Here is a 17,889-nt window from a genome sequence, read left to right as displayed (position 1 = left end):
TATGTACAGTCAGTGGTGGGAAATAACAGATTGAAGTATAAATTCAGTTTTGGAATATTTCCATTTTCTCCACCGTATGTCAGCTATGGAATAGGCTACAGTGTTTTTTTTTTTTTTTTTTTTAAAGTGATATCTGTTTTCTAAACTGTCTGGTTTGACATCCAAATTACAGATTGGTCTCAAAGTGTCTGTTTGTCAGCTTTCAAATGTCTATGAGCTGTTAGGATTTCAACACGAAAGACATATTTCCCTCAAAAACATCTGTCAGATAAGACTTGTCTTTGTTTATAAAGAAAGTGAAGACTATAAGATAGAAATAAATTCATCTAAATTTCTTTCCCAGTAGATACATGATGGATCAGCATTTACAGTTTGATGATGTCGTGTACATCTGCCACAAGGATAAATGCTCCGTCAAATGTGCATAGCTACTGCAAAATGTGCCTGTGTATTTCAGTCAGACTTTAGATGCAGGGATTTTAGCTAAAATGGGCTTAATACACTGCCACTTAATGCTCAGGAGCTGCCAGGAAGCTGCATAGAGCATCAAGTGCACTTAATACTTAATAATAGTAATGAAGGGTTAGGGTTAGGGTTAGGGAAACATGATAACACTTACCAGGGCCTTTCTGCACAGGGAGTACTTGTACTATTTCTAAGCACATTAGTCTGGTAATATATCAAAACTTTTGCTTAAATACAATTTAAAAAGCAGGAGTTTTATTTTGACACCTGAATAATAGTGTTATCAATAACATGTGCTCTTCCTTTTATGACAACAGACATGCACTCTGTTGTACGATCTTGTAACATTTTTGTCCTCCAACATTTGCAAACAAGGTGAACAAAATAATGAAAACACTCCTCTCATTTACATGCCAGCTAAACCACACCACTAAACCTCATGTATGTACATAGTCTCACTCTCAACAAGGTCACACTGTGTAAGTCACTCTTTGTATTTTTATATTCATTATTATTTCCATGAAGTATGATGGACAAAGAAGTACATGCATATAAATAAATACAATGAATAATAGAATTTCCAAATTCTAAATTAACATAAATTAATTTTAGTGATGAAAATGCTTTTCTATTTATTTATTCTTATGTAATTTTTAACTCCACAGCTCAATGGAAATCATGTTAATTTCTCCAGCGCAATGACTGAGGCCACCACAAGGGGCGCTGGTTGAGAAAATAGCTCACATGGTGTTGTGCGTTTAATATGCTCATCGTGTGAGTGGGGTGGGCGGTGATTGTCCTTGAGTCTGTCTCTTAATCGTTTAATTCGCTCATACTCTCAAACCCTCTCAGAGCGTTTCATAATAATGTTAATCTTATTGTTTAAATAGTGAGAGATTTGTTTCTGTGTTTGTTTTTTTGTATAAATGTAGATCATGTGACTGTGACTGACTGTGCTGCATCAACAAACGCACCGCAGCCCCTTCACCAACTGAAATGGCTACCACGGAAGTAGGTGAGTAATTGTACAGCTCACTCTTGTACATATGGGCTTTCCCTTATTCAAATGGGACATGTCAACAGTATTCACACCAGTTCACCGCGGTTTATCGGAGCGTTTCGGCCAGTTCAACAGCCGTAGACAGGGTGGTTTGAGGCGGCTGTTTTCTCCATGTTATCGCCCTCTGGAGCTAAATGCTAACTAGCCACACCGGCGGCTGCTGCAGTGATGCACTGACCCTGTCACACTGCTGCAAGCGAACCTGCAGCTGTTTCCCACTTTGGGTCCTTTGTATTCATTTTACTCCACAATCAACCATACATTTAGAGGTAAAAAATTAACCCGCAACCACATTGAAACACACAGTTTCTCCGTGTGTTTTGTTTGTTTGTAGATCTACAACCAAACCAACCAGTCTTACAGCCAGGTTGACAAATGAATGTTTTCTCCTTAAGATCTTACATGTTTGCAACTTAATACTTGAATAAAATCGTATGGGTTGCATCTAGCTCAGTCTAAACATCATTAGTATCAGTATTATTGGTATGCTAACAGTCGTGTCCATTGAGGGACAATCGCGTAAATGTATTGATGTAGATGTAACGATTAATACAGACTATACAGATTGTACAGACATCACGTGACAGAATTTGTATTTTCCTTGTGGATCTATTGACAAATCCATGTATATGTGACATTAATGCAAAGAACATTTACATTGATTGATTGTTTTATTTAAGTGCCATGCACATTCTTTTTGTGCCCAGCCCACACGGGCTTATAGGACACTAAACATTTAAATGCATACATTCAAGAGTGGCTATAGTGTGTCTCTTAAAGGAAAAGAAAGGATAATAAAAAAAACAGAGCACACTAAATCAGAAACAGACAGGCTTCCAGGATACAGAACAACAAGCAGCAAACCACGATTTTATTTGGGATATATAATCCTTCCTGTCTCAATTTCCAAGCTCCTCTAGCTAGAGCATAGATCTCCTCTTTAACAAACCAACACAACATATCATGTTCAGACATCCAGAATAGGTCTGGGTTCTTCATCTCATACAGGGAATGTCTCAGTTTATCATACAGAGGACAATGAAACAAAATGCAACTCATCTTTAACAGTGGCAACTAGCAAGGTCGCTCTTCTGGTATACCCTTGTACCTCCCTACTTCAATTGTTAAAGGCAACGTGCTATTTTATGTATTGCACTGCTGCTTAATGAATAATACAGAATGTTTTTATTGATCACTGATGAAAATAAAAATTAAATGAAATCCTGTTGACATTATTCTCCATATTTGTGTGTCTCTCAGAGCGCAGACGAGGCCAGCTGGCTGCTTTGTCCATAGCAGCAGTGGTCATCATCGTGGGAGTCCCTCTGTGGTGGCGGACAACTGAAACGTACCGTGCGTGGCTGCCTGTCAGTCAGATACAGGAGTTGGCCAAGCTGCAGGTTTGTTTTAATGACTCCACCATCTTCTGGCCCAGTATCTTCCACATATAATACACCTGTACCTTTTTAAAAACCTCTCCTTCTTTTTGCAGCTGCATTTAAGTGCTGATGTGGAGGTTGTGTTTGCTCGTGGGACAGTGACCCCAGAGCAGCAGAAGAAGTTCCCACTGACCCAGACACAGGATGAGAAGCACGGAATAGATGGTGATTTCTTAATGTTGTCTCTCGCTCTTATATGAAGATATAATGTGCAGACTACATGTTCATTCTTGTCTCCAATGACTGTGTTTCCAGAGGACACAAGTTTGAAGTACAGTTATGAAACAAAGTACCGCACGGCAACAGTCATGGAGGAGGACGCCCTGGACCAGCCCTCCGCTGCAGGTGAGCAGCTGTTTGAGATCAGTTCACATGCAAACATTATAAACACATGTAGTGATGTTTCTCTGCCTCTTCTTGTTGTCCGTCTACAGAGGCAGATCTGTCTCTACATACACTCAGCGAGAGTCCATGTGGTTCTTTGGTTGTGTACGTGATCCCAGAGTCTTCTTCTCTGTTGCCTCAGGTATTTTCTTATTTCCTATATTTCTGTAATGAGCATTGTTTGGTTAGTTGACCATCCTGTTCTTTATTTCCTGTGTTATATTATTAATTATTATCTTTTGAACCAAGTATTTATTGGCATCCATATGTATATACACATATATTTTGGTTTACATCAGATTTATTCAAGTTATTCAAGCGATGTGTAAACTGAACAGTCGAACCAATAACAGTTTGGCAAACAACTTAGGCTGGATTGTTTCTGACATTCTTCTGCATAAATCACAAATACACTTGGACAGTTCTCCTGAGACAGCATAGTTTGACAGCATTTCACATTGGTAGATTTAAGTATTTGCTTACTGGAGCCCATCTTGTTCTGAAAATGTCCATCTTAAGATGAAGGTGTGCTGTTATCTTCTCCATTACATATACAGTATCTTCTCCACTCTCTCCTGCCACTGGTGTAGTAGGAGGGAGCGGTTTTAACCACAAGAGAGTTTATTAATTATTATCTGAATGCAGTGCCTTCTGTAAAGTTTGGGATAATACCTCACTGAATACCTACTTGTACCTTCACACCTCTCAGGATGTGGATGTTTATATCGGTCAGAGACGCACGGCATTGCTTCGTATTGGTGCCCAGATGAGAGTGGGCAAGACTCTGGACCAGCTGCTGGCTCACCTGGAGCCTCGGATTAAGCAGGTGCTGCAGGTGATGTCTTTCAGCCACACTGACATCAATGCTGCCCTGAGCGACAGAGTCCGTCTCAGCCCCGGCAGCAAGGAGAGCATCGCTGACAGCATGAGGGCCTTCAAATCCAGCCCAGGTTGGTGTTTGTTTCAGGACAGCCATAAAGCTTTTGTTCAGGTCAGAAAACACTTCATCAGTGTGAACACTCTCCGCTCTCTGCTGATTCTCCTCTTTAGGTTATGAGATGACGTTCAGCCTGTTGAATCCAGACCCAAAGTCCCACCGGCTGCACTGGGACATAGAAGGTGCCGTTCACACCTACATCCGACCATTGCTTACAAAACTCTCCCCTATAGCCAACTTCAGCATTGACTCTCAGGTATGTGTGTGTGTGTGTGTGTGTAGCGGCCCTGTCACTGTGACAACACGCTCAGCTGTGTGTTGATGTGTACATTCTCCTTGCAGACATTATACTACGCCGTGCTCGGTGTCAACCCTCGCTTCGACAGCAGCCGCAGCTCCTACACACTCAACGCTGACAGCCTCGCTCACGTCATCAACCCTGTGGAGGCGAGACTTGGTAAAAGAAAATGGGCACAGAATGATGATTAATCCCTATTTGTCTAATTTTTACTGCATTCATATTAATAACTGTTTTGTTTTTTCTTTTGTTTTTTTTTTCATTTCCAGGCTCCAACGCAGCATCCTCCAACCCGGTGTTGAATTTCCTCCTGTATGTGCCAGATGCCCACCATACACCTCTTTACATCCACGACCACAGGAAACAGGAAGTTCCTTCTAATGCGTTTCACTCTCCTCGCTGGGGTGGGATTATGGTGAGACGTTATTAAAGACAGTATTGGGTGATAGTTGTTTAAATACAATGAATGTTTATAGCTCATTAAGCAACACTATGTAGTTTCTGAACATGGATAGCCTAAATATCGGACCAGTGTTGTAGAATTTTCCAACTAGATTCATCCAGTTGGAATAGAGTTTTTCTACCACTATGAGTTTAGAAACATTGTTTCTCATGAGCTGTATGTAAGAATGTGGCCAAAACTTTGCTGCAGTCAAATTCAAAACAAAGCAGCACGTTGTTTCCCCTCCCTTACCCCCAAGACTCGAGGTTGCCAGATAGCGACGTGAACCTCTGCTCTGCTCACTCACACAGTCAGTCCCAAAGTAAAGATGATCATGCCTCTCTAAAACATGTTAGACTGCATTAGTTAGCTACTACCTGCATTCAAAGGGATGAAGCAGGAGTACATCTATATCTGCCTACCATTTCCTATGTGTTTGCGTTTCTGTAGTTTCTGTAGTCACTGTTTTATTGCTCTGACTCACAGTAACTACGAGCGGAGTTCACGTCACTGTGACCTGCAAGTTGTGCACTCAATTAATTGACTTGATTTCTGAGTTAACAATGATGTCTTTCTGTAGGTTTATAATGTAAATGACTTCTATGGATCGGAAGCGGTGTTCCCCGTTGACATCAACATCAACATGGCTAAAGTTATGGGAGTCTTCCTCGCACAGCTTCGGTAAATGAGCATCTATTATCTATCGCGTATTGAGGTTTTCCTTTGTTCTGATGACAAGCGGTAACTGTGCTGTTTCCTGTCAGACTCCTGCTGGGTGTGCAGTCGTCCTCCCCTCCTCCTGGCTTTCTGATGGCGCCGTGTGGCAGCGCAGGACTGGCCGACTGGGAGCTGGATCGCCTCATGTGGAGTCGGAGTGTGGAAAATGTTGCCACGGCAACCACGACCATCACCTCACTGGCGCAGCTGCTGGACCAGATCGGTAATATTGTCATCAATGACAACATTGCTGAACAGGTAAGTTGCACACACACACACAGCTGCATGTAATTTGTGTGTATACTTGGAGAAGATTTTGGTGTACAGACGTGAACTACTTTTGTGTACCTTTAATCTGGTGTTTTTTTAATGGGTTTGCAGTCACACACACACACGCACACTGAAGCACCTCGTGTTGGCTTAATACCTGGCTTCATTTCCCACATTCATTAATCAGTGTGACAAACCTCATGTTGACTCATGCAGCTTCCGTCTCGTCCGCAAATAAAGTCAAAGGGAAGGATGTGCATGCTGCTGAATGTGAATTATTATATTTTTTTCTATTTAATCTTATTTTATTCTGTATAATCTGTTTTTTTATTTTAGTAATGATATTTTCTATCTCACTTTGTGTTGATTTCTGAAAAATTTCCCTCTGAGGATAAATAAAGTAATTCTGAATATGAATATGAATCTGAATTAGGAAAATAAAAATGAACTCTTAAGCCTAAATTAAGCTATTGTAACAATTAACTTCCTAGGCTGCGCATACATACACAGAAATAACAGCTTGTCCTTTTTTTTTTCCTTGAATGCAATGCAATGACGGTCAACTCCGTGTGATATATCGCATTGGCTTATTTGTTATTTAAATGAACAGCAGGTGTATCTAACTTGTGACTGTCTTTGCTACTGTCTCTCAGGTGTCCAGCGCTGTCACGTCTCTGCAGCTGGCTGTGGCCGAGCTGGAGGCCGGGAACCTCGGCTTCGCCCTGCAGTACAGCAAAGAGGCCATCTTGGCTTCGGAGAGAGCGTTCTTCGACCCTTCACTGCTTCACCTCCTCTACTTCCCTGACGACCAGAAATTTGCCATCTACATACCACTCTTCCTGCCCATGTGTGTGCCTATTCTACTGTCACTGCTCAAAATCGTGTCAGAGGCGAGACAGAAACGCAGAGAAAAACAAGCAAAGAAAGACTAAGAAACACTTGAGGAGAAGAAGATGTGATGAACAAAATGTTTTGTGTGTGGCCTTGACATTTAGGTACAAAGGAAGCATGAAGACGGGCTCATTTGCAGAATTCAAGTATGGGGGTTTACAAATCAGTTTTTATTGTTTTGTCTGAGGAATTGTGTTTAAGATTTTAATGTAAGAATGCTGCGGGTGTCGGGACACTGTACTACTGAAAGCTTGACTTGTTGTAAATAAGTAAAAGTTTTATATATGAATTCCACTTTCTATCCTAAGTTATTAATAAATAAAGACCAAGTTGAAACAATGTTTTGCCTCTTGTCTTTGCTTCCTAACTGGCATTAATGTGCAGTTTTATCTCAAAGTTTTTACAAATATATACAGTATATCAACACAGGGTACACTTACCTGCCTTTCCAAGAGCTTTCAATAGCAGCTCATTCTAACCGGTCTATGGTGTTGTCTGACTGATGTAATAGGCTTTATGCACAACTCCACTACTTCCTGAACTTTAACAAGCTCCTTTATTTCCTGTCTTACATTATTGGACAAACTGATTAATCCAGGTGTATCTGGCCATTGTGACTACTCAGACACACTTGGATTAATCAGTTTGTCCAATGATGTAAGACAGGAAGCACTAAGTTCAGGAAGTAGTGGAGCTGTGCATAGAGCCCATTGAAATCAAATTGTTATTAAATAATCATGGAGAAATACAGTTAATGTAATGCAACCGGGATGCATTTGCCTTTAAAGTAGTTTCATGAAAACAGTTCTTAGCTATGTTGCCACATTATCTTTGGAATTATGTAAAGTAAGTATAAAAAGGTGCCATAAAACCCACTTTTCCACATCATTTGCTGCAAGTTTCTTCAGTCGTTTTGTAAATGTTTGACTTGACATTAACTGATTGAGATCATTTGCTCGATCGAAAGCTCCACATGGACCTTGGTGCGAGACTCTTTTTATGTTCAGTCTATGGTCTGGATGATGTGACCCGGAGCTCCAGCAGGCGGCGTTGTGAGCATTTTAAAGCGGGCTGAGCAACTCTTATTACAGCGGCGAAGAAGGACAAGAACAAGGCGTTGATGGTGGAGTTCGTGGAGACGCAGCTTTCAACTTTTCGCTGTAGTTTATGTGATTTTTTCGATATCTACCTGGAGATATTTCAGTTTCCATTTAGACGGAACTGCAACTAAATAATTATCGTCTCCGTTTTTATGCTCGGTTGATAACCTAAGCGTCGTTTTTTATCGTTTATCCGTGAGGAGGGAAACCTGCTACTCTGCTTGCTAACTTCCTTTGACTGTTGACGCTAACAGTTACCCAGCTTTGTGTGCTAGGCTAGCCAGCATGTCCGGAGGTGTTGTTAGAGGACCCGCCGGGACAAACGACTGTCGTATCTACGTGGGGAATCTCCCACCAGATATCCGCTCAAAAGACGTCGAAGACTTGTTTTACAAATACGGAGCAATCCGCGATATTGATCTGAAGAACCGGAGAGGAGGACCGCCGTTTGCCTTCGTGCAGTTCGAGGACCCGAGGTGAGCTGCAGCCATCTCTCTCTCTCACCCCCCTCAGTCTCACCCTAATCTCACCCCTAGTAGTTCATTTGTTTAGAAAAGATACTACCACACACACACACTCAGTAGTTTATTCAATGATCTGCAGTTATACAGTGCCCCCTTCCTGATTGATTTCATACTTTTTTTTTTTTTTTGCATATTTGTCGCATCTAAATGTTTAAGATCATCAAACAAATTTTAATATCAGACAAAGATAACCTAAGTAGATATAAAATGCATTTTTCAAATGATGATTTCATTTAGCCTATTAAGGCAAAAAGAAAGGGGGGGAAAAAAGCTAATCAAACCTACCTGGCCCTGTGTGGGAAAAGTATTTGCCCCCTCCCCCCTCCTTGTTCGATCATGAACTAATTGTGATAAGCCACTTCCAGACCTGTTGAATCAAGAAATCACGTAAAAAGAAGCCGTTTGAGTGAAGTGAAGGACACTAAAAGATCTCCAAAAGCAACACAATGCTGCGATCTCAATAAATTCAAAATTAAATCATTGTGAACATTTGCTGCCTGTATGTTGTGGCATTTGAGTGATGGATGATTAAACACTCCTCAAGAAAGACTAATTTATTAAAACAGACAATTTCTTAGTTATTCAAGACCAAGGTTAGTGTGAGCCTTATAAACACATTAAAACACTAGCATTCAGAGTGACATTCATTAACTAGTATTGATAGATTAATCTAAGAATCTACAATAAAATGTTGTGCAGTGCTTTCATAGCGGCCATTCCTTGTCCTTTTGTGTTCAGGTCTTTAAGTGCATAATGTGTATTCATTGATCACGTTGACCTCTCTCTTCTGTTTCTTTCTTCATGAATAAACCAGGATGATTAATTAGATTAGTAGTGACATTACCAAGCTTACGTTCACTTCGGCGAATAATTGCAAGTTGTAAAACATGAGATTGATGTTTGATGAGTGGAAACTGTTTGAATCCACAGGGATGCTGAGGATGCTGTTTACGGCCGTGATGGTTATGACTACGATGGATACCGCCTGCGTGTCGAGTTTCCTAGAAGTGGAAGGGGAGGCGGCGGCGGCGGAGGTGGAGGGGACAGAGGTGGCGGCGGTGGTGGTGGTGGGGCAATGGGACCCCCGAGGGGAAGGTACGGCCCCCCATCCCGCCGCTCTGAATACAGAGTTGTTGTGTCAGGTGGGTGCTGTGTTCCTTCTCGTTTTTTGTTCGTTTGTTTTACACTTTTCTCAAAGTGTAGAGATGACAATGAGTCTTACGCTACCTTCTTCCTGTCAGGTCTTCCCCCCAGTGGAAGCTGGCAGGACCTGAAGGATCACATGCGAGAGGCAGGTGATGTTTGCTACGCTGATGTGTTCCGTGACGGCACCGGAGTCGTGGAGTTTGTACGCAAAGAAGACATGACCTACGCCGTTCGTAAACTGGACAACACCAAGTTTCGCTCTCATGAGGTATGTAAAGACTGAAAACCTCAGAGTAACTTGAATTTTTTTTGCACAAATCTGCACATTACAAATCTGTAATGTGCAGATTTGTGCAAAAAAAAAAAAATCATCTGTAATTACAGATTTTTCAACTTGCTCCTTACTTAAAGGGATTTCAACATTTTTGGAAAATTGGCCCATTGCCATAATCCTTATGGTTTTAGGAGTACGTTTGTTACCTTTAATTGTCGGTATTTTTAGAACGGCGGAGCAGAGCCACGAGCTGCTCAGAGCTACGCTACATTGGCTAATGGAATTTCTTGGTTTCCTTCATCAAACTCATCAAATACACAATCCAACAACTCCAAAACGCTCCGGTGGACAAGTTGTGACCTGCACATTCACCACGCTATGAGATAATAACAGAATGTAACGCTATGTGCTGGTCACAACTTGTCCACGAGAGCGTTTGAGTTGTTGGATTGTGTATTTGATGAGGGAAACCAAGAAATCCCATTAGCCTACACTGCGTAGCGTAGCTCGCAGCTCTGCCGTTCTAAAAATAGCTTGCACCGACAATTAAAGGTAACGAACCTACTCCTAAAACTGTAGGGATTATGGCAATGGGCCATTTTGCCAAAACGTTGAACTATCCCTTTAAATGACTGCTGACTCATGTTGTGTACACGTGTGTTCAGGGAGAGACGGCCTACATCCGGGTGAAGACGGACGGACCTCGCAGCCCCAGCTACGGTCGCTCTCGCTCTCGTAGCCGCAGTCGCAGCCGGAGCAAGAGCGGGTCTCGCAGCTACTCACCTCGTCGCGGCGGCAGAGCATCTCCACGTTACTCACCGCGGCGTTCCCGTTCCCGGTCCCGCTCCCGTTCTCGCACCTAAATCCACCGGACCTCACCTGAAGCAGTGGAGTACCTCTTGAGCTGGAGAAGAAATCTTCACATCACAGAACAAGTCATGTACAATGACCATGGATCATCCCCTGTGCTCCCTGTTTGTACTGTCATGTTGTGTGTCCCCTTTCCCCCCTTGTAGTTTTTTTTGTTTTTTGTTTTGTTTTTTGGGCAGTTTTGTTTGTGGTTCTCAGTTTTGCAGACCAGATGTACACAAACCACTTGTCTGGCTTTTGTACATTGTCCCATTTTGCTCTTGATCTGCCATGCTTCCCTTGTTCCATTCTCACAAACATGAGTTTCTGCTTTTTTTTTCTGCTTCTCTATACTTTTTCCTCAGCTTGTCCCCGCTTTATGTTTTGTTTCATTTTAAAAGATTTTGCTTCTAAGTACATACTGCTGTCCTTTGACCTTCTTGTGTGTCTCTCTGTAGAGTTCAGAGGAACAGGATAGGATGGAAACAGAGGAAACAGTTCATATTAAGATAAACAGGAGGAGGAGAGGAGGAGGAGGATTCAAATGTGGCACCAATGGTATGATGTCTGTGCCTTGTCGACTGTGAAATTTACATTATAAGCCTGTTCAGCTTTTTGTTTTCATACACTTGACAATAGACCGTTATGGAATGTTTTCAGTACTAACAAGTTCTGTACAACAATTTGTATTCCCAAGGTTCGAAGCTCGTGTTTCTGCTTGTGCTCATTTTGTAGTTTTCAAAGTAAACCATAGTTTTTTGGGGGGATTGATCATAGAAGGCGTCCCTTGCTTTTTCTCATCGTAAACTTCCTCATAGATGCATTTATTGATATTTTCAATAATTTGTGAAGGTGTGATTCTAACTTGCCTCCTTCTCTTTGGTTCTGCTGGTATTCTGAAGGTTTGGACTGGGCTCATTGTCTCCCCAATCCGGAGCCGGATCAGGATTCAGGATCAGATCAGGATTAGGATTAGGCTTCAGGATGGATACATGGAGCATGGGAGCATTTTACTGGGAGAGGATCCCGACCCCTGGCCCTGTCCACATAACCCCGACAAACCGGAAACATTGTAGTGGAAATTCAAACTAAATTCGGCTTTCGAACGATCTAAATTACTTTTTCCAATTACGGCGGGACCTCAGAGATGCAGTTACTGGCGGCAACAAGATGAGCAATTTATTTTTCAGATTTTGTTTTTTTAATTTATCGTAAATGAGAAGAGCAAAGCTGGGAACAAGTCCAGGAGGAGGGCTGGGAGGTGCAGGATGGATCCCCACACGAAAGGAGAGTGGTAAATAGTGGGCAACCATTAACAGGAGGAAGGGGAAGAGGGCGGACTGGGAGATGACAAGGGAATGTGACCTTAATGTGGTTTGTATCTTCTTTTTTTTTTTCCTTTTTTTTTTGTTATGTTAGTTTTTTCCAGAGGAGGAGGATTTCTGATTTTCAAAGCTTTATTCTCTTTTAATAAAATTTCAAAAACATGAATTCATACCTGTGTATTTTCTTTTATCAGTGATTATATTCCAAGTGCAAATACTGTGAGATTTGTCCTTCAGTACACAACAGTTCCTCGATTACGGACCACAGCGTGGTTTTCCACACAGCAGTCATTTAACTCGGGTGAAAGAATAACAACAGTCTCGGTACATATCAGTGGTCGCTGTTGCCACTATGGCTGTTGCATGGATGTATTAGGGCTGTTGCCGGCTGTGTTTTTGAAATGTCCGGGTTTACGCTCTGCCCAATCAGTGGAAGGCAGTCGGCTGACGTCACGTTTTAGTTTTAGCGCCGTCAGAGGAGCCAGTCCGTGCCGTACCGCGCTAGTAGAAAAGAAGAACCGGAGAGGAGGACCACCGTTTGCCTTCGTGGAGTTTGAAGACCCGAGGTGAGCAGCCGTGTCTCTGCTTCACCTTGTTTCATTGGTCCTATTGAAATGTAATAAAATAGTGAAAAGTTGGGATATGTTACATTAAGTGCATAGCCTATACCTATATATTTAGCTTGTTATTTTGTAGCCTGTATTTGTGTGTCGTAATCAGCTGTTTCCCCCTGCCTGTGGTTGGTTCAGTGAGTGTGGTAGTGGTGATTGTTTGTGGTTGTCATGGGGATGAGGCCTGTGACCCTGATTAACATTTAAGATAACTCATCTTTCAGACGATGTAGGCCAAACTTTGTGCAAAATTCTATTTTTGAGTAAATCCGGGATGAAAGTGTGTATTTTTTTTTTCGCATTGGATAATGCAGGCGCACGGATTATACGTCAGCCTGTACACGATTCATCAACCGCTGATATTGGATCCGTAATCCGTCATTCAAACGTCTGAGACACGCACACACACACGGAGCTCGGGCTCGCCCCAAGCTTTGAATATCCCGCCCGCTCGTTAACGACCAATCAAATTCGTTTTCCTTACTGTTGCAGCTCGTGACAACTCGGCGCGACAAACAGGACAAACGGCCATTTCTGTACATCCCAGCAAATTATCAAAGAAACAAAACACAACAAAAAAGCCTTCTTAGGTTAACTGAATGTTGGCTAAGTGCCTCAAAAATGTTTGGGCGGGTGTACTTGAATTAAAGTATCTCTCACATAAGACAAAAGCAACTGAGCATTTCAGTCTAAACTTGAATTAATTTGTTGTATAAATAGTAGGACATTGCTAGGTGACAATCAGGTTGACAGATTGTTTTGTTGTGGTCTATGTCGTTGTAAAGTCTTTGCTGTGGTGTCCCGGGTGTATCAGGAGGATCTGGGAAGTTGACCGTCTCCTAAGTTGCTGGTTGTTTCTTAGACCAATATGACAATACATCAGTGGATACAGTCTATTACAGTATGAGGGCAGATGTCACCAGAACTGTACGATATGAAAATATTATATTGCGACACACTCTGTGTGTCATTTTAGTTTTAATTCTCACTTAGCTATATTTGATGTTGGTTGGATGTTTTACCAAACAAACATGTTGCTTTACATTTTGAGAATATGATGTGTATGTATGTATGATGTGGCCTGAGTGTATCTGTTGCAACATGACACTTGTGGCGTTAACAATACACATTTACCATTGGGACACATTTTACCTTTATCCAACAAATGCAGCCCCTGTGATTGCGATTTCATTACATTAGTTGTGCAGCTCTATGTATCAGTAAAGAAATATTAAAAATATATTTTAGGGACTTGAATAACAGTACCTCCCATTAGATAATGTTGCAGTGTAATACTTCAGAAAATGATATAGATGGTGTTATATGTGTATATGCTTTGATTGAATTTGACTGAGCCGAGAAAGAACGTGTTTGATTTTTCAGCACCATGGACAGAGACACTGAGGCTGCATGGGTTTGAATCCTGTTTTTTTACAGTCTATGGTTTGAATCAGGTTTGAATAGTTCAACCTAAACTGGATCATCTGTGTCTAAAAATGAGCTGTTTGCTGTACGCCATTTAATGAATGGCCAAGCTTGAAGTGTAAGAATTTTTAACCATGTAGTGCACCCAACAAAATTATTGTACCCTCTATAATGTAGTGTGTAACTCACTGCCATCCTGCAGGGATGCAGAGGATGCACTTTATGGACATGATGGTTATGACTATATGGCTACCGTCTACGTGTTGAGTTACCTCGAAGTGGACGAGGAGGTGGTGGTGGAGCTCTGGGAACCACGGGGTCCTCCATCATGCCGCTCCGAGTACAGAGTCATTGTCTCAGGTATGGTGATTTTCCCATCATGGATGATCTTGTTTCCTTGAACTGTTTGAGATTATTATCACCTTCCTTTCTTCCTGTCAGGTCTTCCCCCCAGTGGAAGCTGGCAGGACCTGATGGATCACATGCAAGAGGCAGGTCTTTTTCAGATAAACTTGTTTTTCTCTAGTGGAGCAAAGCTGAGAACAAATCCAGGAGAAGGGCTTGGATGTGCAGGATGGATCAACGCATGTAAGGAGAGTGGTGGAGAGTGGTAAATAGTGGGGAAAAATTACCAGGAGGAGGGAGGGAAGAAGGAAGTGAAAAGGGACTGTTACTTTGCTGTTTTTTTCTCTGTCTTAGGTCAGATTTTTGCTGCAATAGATGACTGGAGTGTTGTTCTCTTCAATAAAAGTTCAATTCATAATTTCATGTGTCATGTTTCTCTCTTTTCTTTTGGTCGTAAAAAAGATTCTAGTGAACTGAAAAAGCACTGATGAGCTGACAAGTGCAAATTGCTTTATAGTTGCATTATGCGACTAGCCTCAATGGTTTTAATTGATTGTTTTGATACTATGTCCTTTCATTGGGCCTTTGTTAATCTAATACCAATTCATTTATACTCAGAAATGAAATGCTCTAACTGCACCGAACAGCTCACTGACAGTCAGTGGTTGCTGTCAGTTGCATCTGTACATGTGAGGACATAATAGCTAATGGGAAGAATACTTCTGTAGCTAGTAATTATCCTCCTGGATAAAATAAACAGGAAGTCAGAGATGGATGTGCATTACATCACCATCTGCACTGGAGATTGTAAAAAGTTTCATAAATAGGTCACTGAGGACAACTGTGTGGTAAAACTGCCTGCACATTCACTTACGAGGGTCAGATTGCCTTTTCTTCAGTGGATAATGAAGCAGCTCTTGGCTTCAAATGAGAAAAAACTCACACCTCATTTATAAGAAATGATCTTTTTCATTTTAACATTCTCTTCAGTATTATACTCTTTTTTTCCCCAGCCAGCGTGAACGCAGTAGTCTTATCACTGCTGCATCTTCCAGGTGTGCATTATTGCCCCCTTTGTTTGAGTCCAATATGATGTTTTGCAAGTGATGCTGATCAATATTATCGATCAATCCGATCGCCGGATCAATGACGCCCACTGAAATGAAAGGGGGGAGGAGGAGGAGGTGTTGAAAATGGTGCATTCTGGGTGGATATAAGATGCGGACACTGCCTGCAAGTAGAAATTGCCGTCGATAGGGTGGAGCTCTCGCACCAGCCAATCGGGTTGCGGGTCGGATGCGGTGGGCGGGGCTTAGACGAACATTTCCCGTGCATAAATGAACGAAACATTGTACAGCTGCGCGCAACGCACACGTCTGAACGTCATAACTTCGCGGATACACGGTAAGACCGAGTTGCATGTCTGCTGGGCCGAGTGGCGCTTTGTCTGTGTGGTGAGGTGACCTGTGCACTGGTGTGAGCAGGTGAGGGAAAACACGCAGCCCTCTGCTGCTGCTGTACACGCTAACCTCGGCCCAGTCTATTGAATCTATCCTGGGAAGCTGTGAGTCCTGCTGCCACTCAATTAGCATTGTTTGCAGACCCAACCTCACACCTTTGAGTCACGGTTTAGACTAGAGCTACTAACATACTGAGTCATATAAGCAGAAACTTGTTGAATTTTGTGCAGATTTAGTGAAGCAGCAGCTACAATGCTACCACTCGCACACTGTAGGTGCATCTGATTCATGATTGCATTGTGTTTGTCATGTCAGGGCCACTCTTGTTATTGCTTACCGTGACAGGTCTTCAGCCCAGAACAATTGCACTACGTTTTATTCAGCTGTCTGGGTTGGGTGGTCCAGGTTTCCCCCCCTGGATGTGTTGGTTATCCTGCTTTATGAGGCTTCCTGTCTTGTTATGGTTCCAGGTGTCAGTCATGCCTCTTCTCTTACAGCTCTCTGTGGTAAATGATGTAAATCATCAGCTCTACATGCAAATAAGTCGGTACATATTTAAAGCCGGGGCCATGGAAAGTCTCATTAGCTGAAACTAGTAAAAAACTTTGATGAAAATGTCACTGATTATGACTTGTCTCCCTCTCACACAGTTAAAAAGAGCCAACATGTCTGACAAGAAGGCAGTGATAAAGAACGCTGACATGTCTGATGAAATGCAGCAGGACGCAGTGGACTGTGCCATGCAAGCTATGGAAAAGTACAACATTGAGAAGGATATTGCTGCTTATGTCAAGAAGGTATGTTGAATAAATACTGAATAATTTCCACAGAAGTCATGACTTTAAATGGCCTATTTTCTAAACTTCATCTCCCCTGCAGGAGTTTGACAAGAAGTACAATCCCACATGGCATTGCATCGTTGGCAGAAACTTTGGCAGCTATGTGACGCACGAGACGAAGCATTTCATCTACTTCTACCTGGGCCAGGTGGCCCTGCTGCTGTTCAAGTCGGGCTGAAATCCTAAAACTACTTTTAATGCCGCCGTTCTACTTCTGTGCCACGCTGTATATCTGCTCTCACCTCTCTGCAGACATGCCTACCTCCAGGTTTCCTACTTGCTTTAATCTGTTACTGTTTCCCACCCACACCTACTACTACCATCACTGGATGGTGCTTCAGTCATGTCTGGACTGGTAATGTGCTGATCATAGAAAAGCGCATTGTAACACTACTATCATGCCACTGTCAGTCAGCTGTTGCACGTATGACATTCACTAGAAATCATGATTTCTTGATATTATTTCTGCTGTGCGTTGATGCACGGACCTTGTACATTATTTCATGAATGTTGTAAAAATAACTTATTTTTCAAGAAATTAAAATGAGCAACAGAGTTTTCGTTGAAATGCCTTTAATTTTCAGTGTTAACTGAGATTGAATTAAAAAAAATTGCCAAGACTGTTGCTTACATTGAATAAAAAGACTATTACATGCTAACAGGTTCGAGGTTTTGTACATGCTTGGAACATTCCTGTTTTCACTTCTGCCGTGAATGTGAATATTTACAATGTCACTGCTGTGTATCTCTGAAATACAATTTAGTGTGCACTGTGGTATTGTGGTATTTTCAACATGTAGAGTCCAAAAAAACTGTCAGACAGTAAATAGTTTCAAACCGTGCAGTGTGTGTGTTCTTATTCTTCCATGTAGTTTCAGTGTCTTCACTTCTTGGACAGTGTATTGCCTTCTATATATTTGATCATAATGTACAAGCAAGGTGCATACTGTTTGTTCTCCCATGCTACAAACAGTTTGAGATTTTGGGTGGTGTTATTTCAAGATGTTTTATTGGGGAGCCATGATCCACCTGAAAATAATATTAATGCTACTATCATGTATGTTTTTTGTTCTCTATACCCGTGCATG

General features: G+C 41.9%; 3 protein-coding genes across 4 annotated transcripts; all 3 read left to right on the top strand.

Moving 5' to 3' along the window:
- Positions 1-1,461: 1,461 nt before the first annotated feature.
- On the top strand, positions 1,462-7,234 carry pigs (phosphatidylinositol glycan anchor biosynthesis, class S; the record flags this gene model as incomplete). The annotated part of the gene is made up of 12 exons (XM_083985928.1): positions 1,462-1,480; positions 2,786-2,925; positions 3,018-3,129; positions 3,220-3,309; positions 3,399-3,490; positions 4,058-4,298; positions 4,399-4,541; positions 4,628-4,742; positions 4,853-4,998; positions 5,606-5,706; positions 5,790-6,000; positions 6,666-7,234. The coding sequence occupies 12 exons, from the start codon at positions 1,462-1,464 to the stop codon at positions 6,942-6,944; spliced, it is 1,689 nt and encodes a 562-aa protein (XP_083842054.1). The 3' UTR covers positions 6,945-7,234.
- Positions 7,235-8,010: 776 nt separating this feature from the next.
- srsf1b (serine and arginine rich splicing factor 1b) lies at positions 8,011-12,235 on the top strand. 2 transcript variants are annotated; one of them, XR_014595923.1, is made up of 5 exons: positions 8,011-8,479; positions 9,458-9,669; positions 9,769-9,941; positions 10,613-11,354; positions 11,699-12,235. XR_014595923.1 is itself a non-coding variant. In XM_083986536.1 (4 exons), the coding sequence occupies exons 1-4, from the start codon at positions 8,289-8,291 to the stop codon at positions 10,808-10,810; spliced, it is 774 nt and encodes a 257-aa protein (XP_083842662.1). In that variant the 5' UTR covers positions 8,011-8,288; the 3' UTR covers positions 10,811-12,235. The 2 variants fall into 2 exon arrangements, 1 of the variants encoding a protein (XP_083842662.1); XM_083986536.1 differs by having other exon boundaries at positions 10,613-12,235.
- A 3,578-nt stretch (positions 12,236-15,813) lies between these two features.
- dynll2b (dynein, light chain, LC8-type 2b) lies at positions 15,814-17,643 on the top strand. Its single transcript, XM_083986638.1, has 3 exons — positions 15,814-15,906; positions 16,613-16,759; positions 16,842-17,643. The coding sequence occupies exons 2-3, from the start codon at positions 16,628-16,630 to the stop codon at positions 16,977-16,979; spliced, it is 270 nt and encodes an 89-aa protein (XP_083842764.1). The 5' UTR covers positions 15,814-15,906; positions 16,613-16,627; the 3' UTR covers positions 16,980-17,643.
- The last annotated feature ends 246 nt before the right edge of the window (positions 17,644-17,889 follow it).

This window comes from Trachurus trachurus (genome assembly GCF_905171665.1).
Source record: "Trachurus trachurus genome assembly, chromosome: 14".
Lineage (NCBI taxonomy): Eukaryota > Metazoa > Chordata > Actinopteri > Carangiformes > Carangidae > Trachurus > Trachurus trachurus.
This window is presented reverse-complemented; position numbering and strand designations above follow the sequence as displayed.

Bases quoted from the DNA above. Each gene is read 5' to 3' on its own strand.
- srsf1b (XM_083986536.1), top strand. From the start codon at position 8,289: ATGTCCGGAGGTGTTGTTAGAGGACCCGCCGGGACAAACGACTGTCGT. The intron at 9,670-9,768 runs GTGGGTGCTGTG...TCTTCCTGTCAG, and splicing joins ATACAGAGTTGTTGTGTCAG to GTCTTCCCCCCAGTGGAAGC. The intron at 9,942-10,612 runs GTATGTAAAGAC...ACGTGTGTTCAG, and splicing joins CCAAGTTTCGCTCTCATGAG to GGAGAGACGGCCTACATCCG.
- dynll2b (XM_083986638.1), top strand. From the start codon at position 16,628: ATGTCTGACAAGAAGGCAGTGATAAAGAACGCTGACATGTCTGATGAA. The intron at 16,760-16,841 runs GTATGTTGAATA...TCTCCCCTGCAG, and splicing joins TTGCTGCTTATGTCAAGAAG to GAGTTTGACAAGAAGTACAA.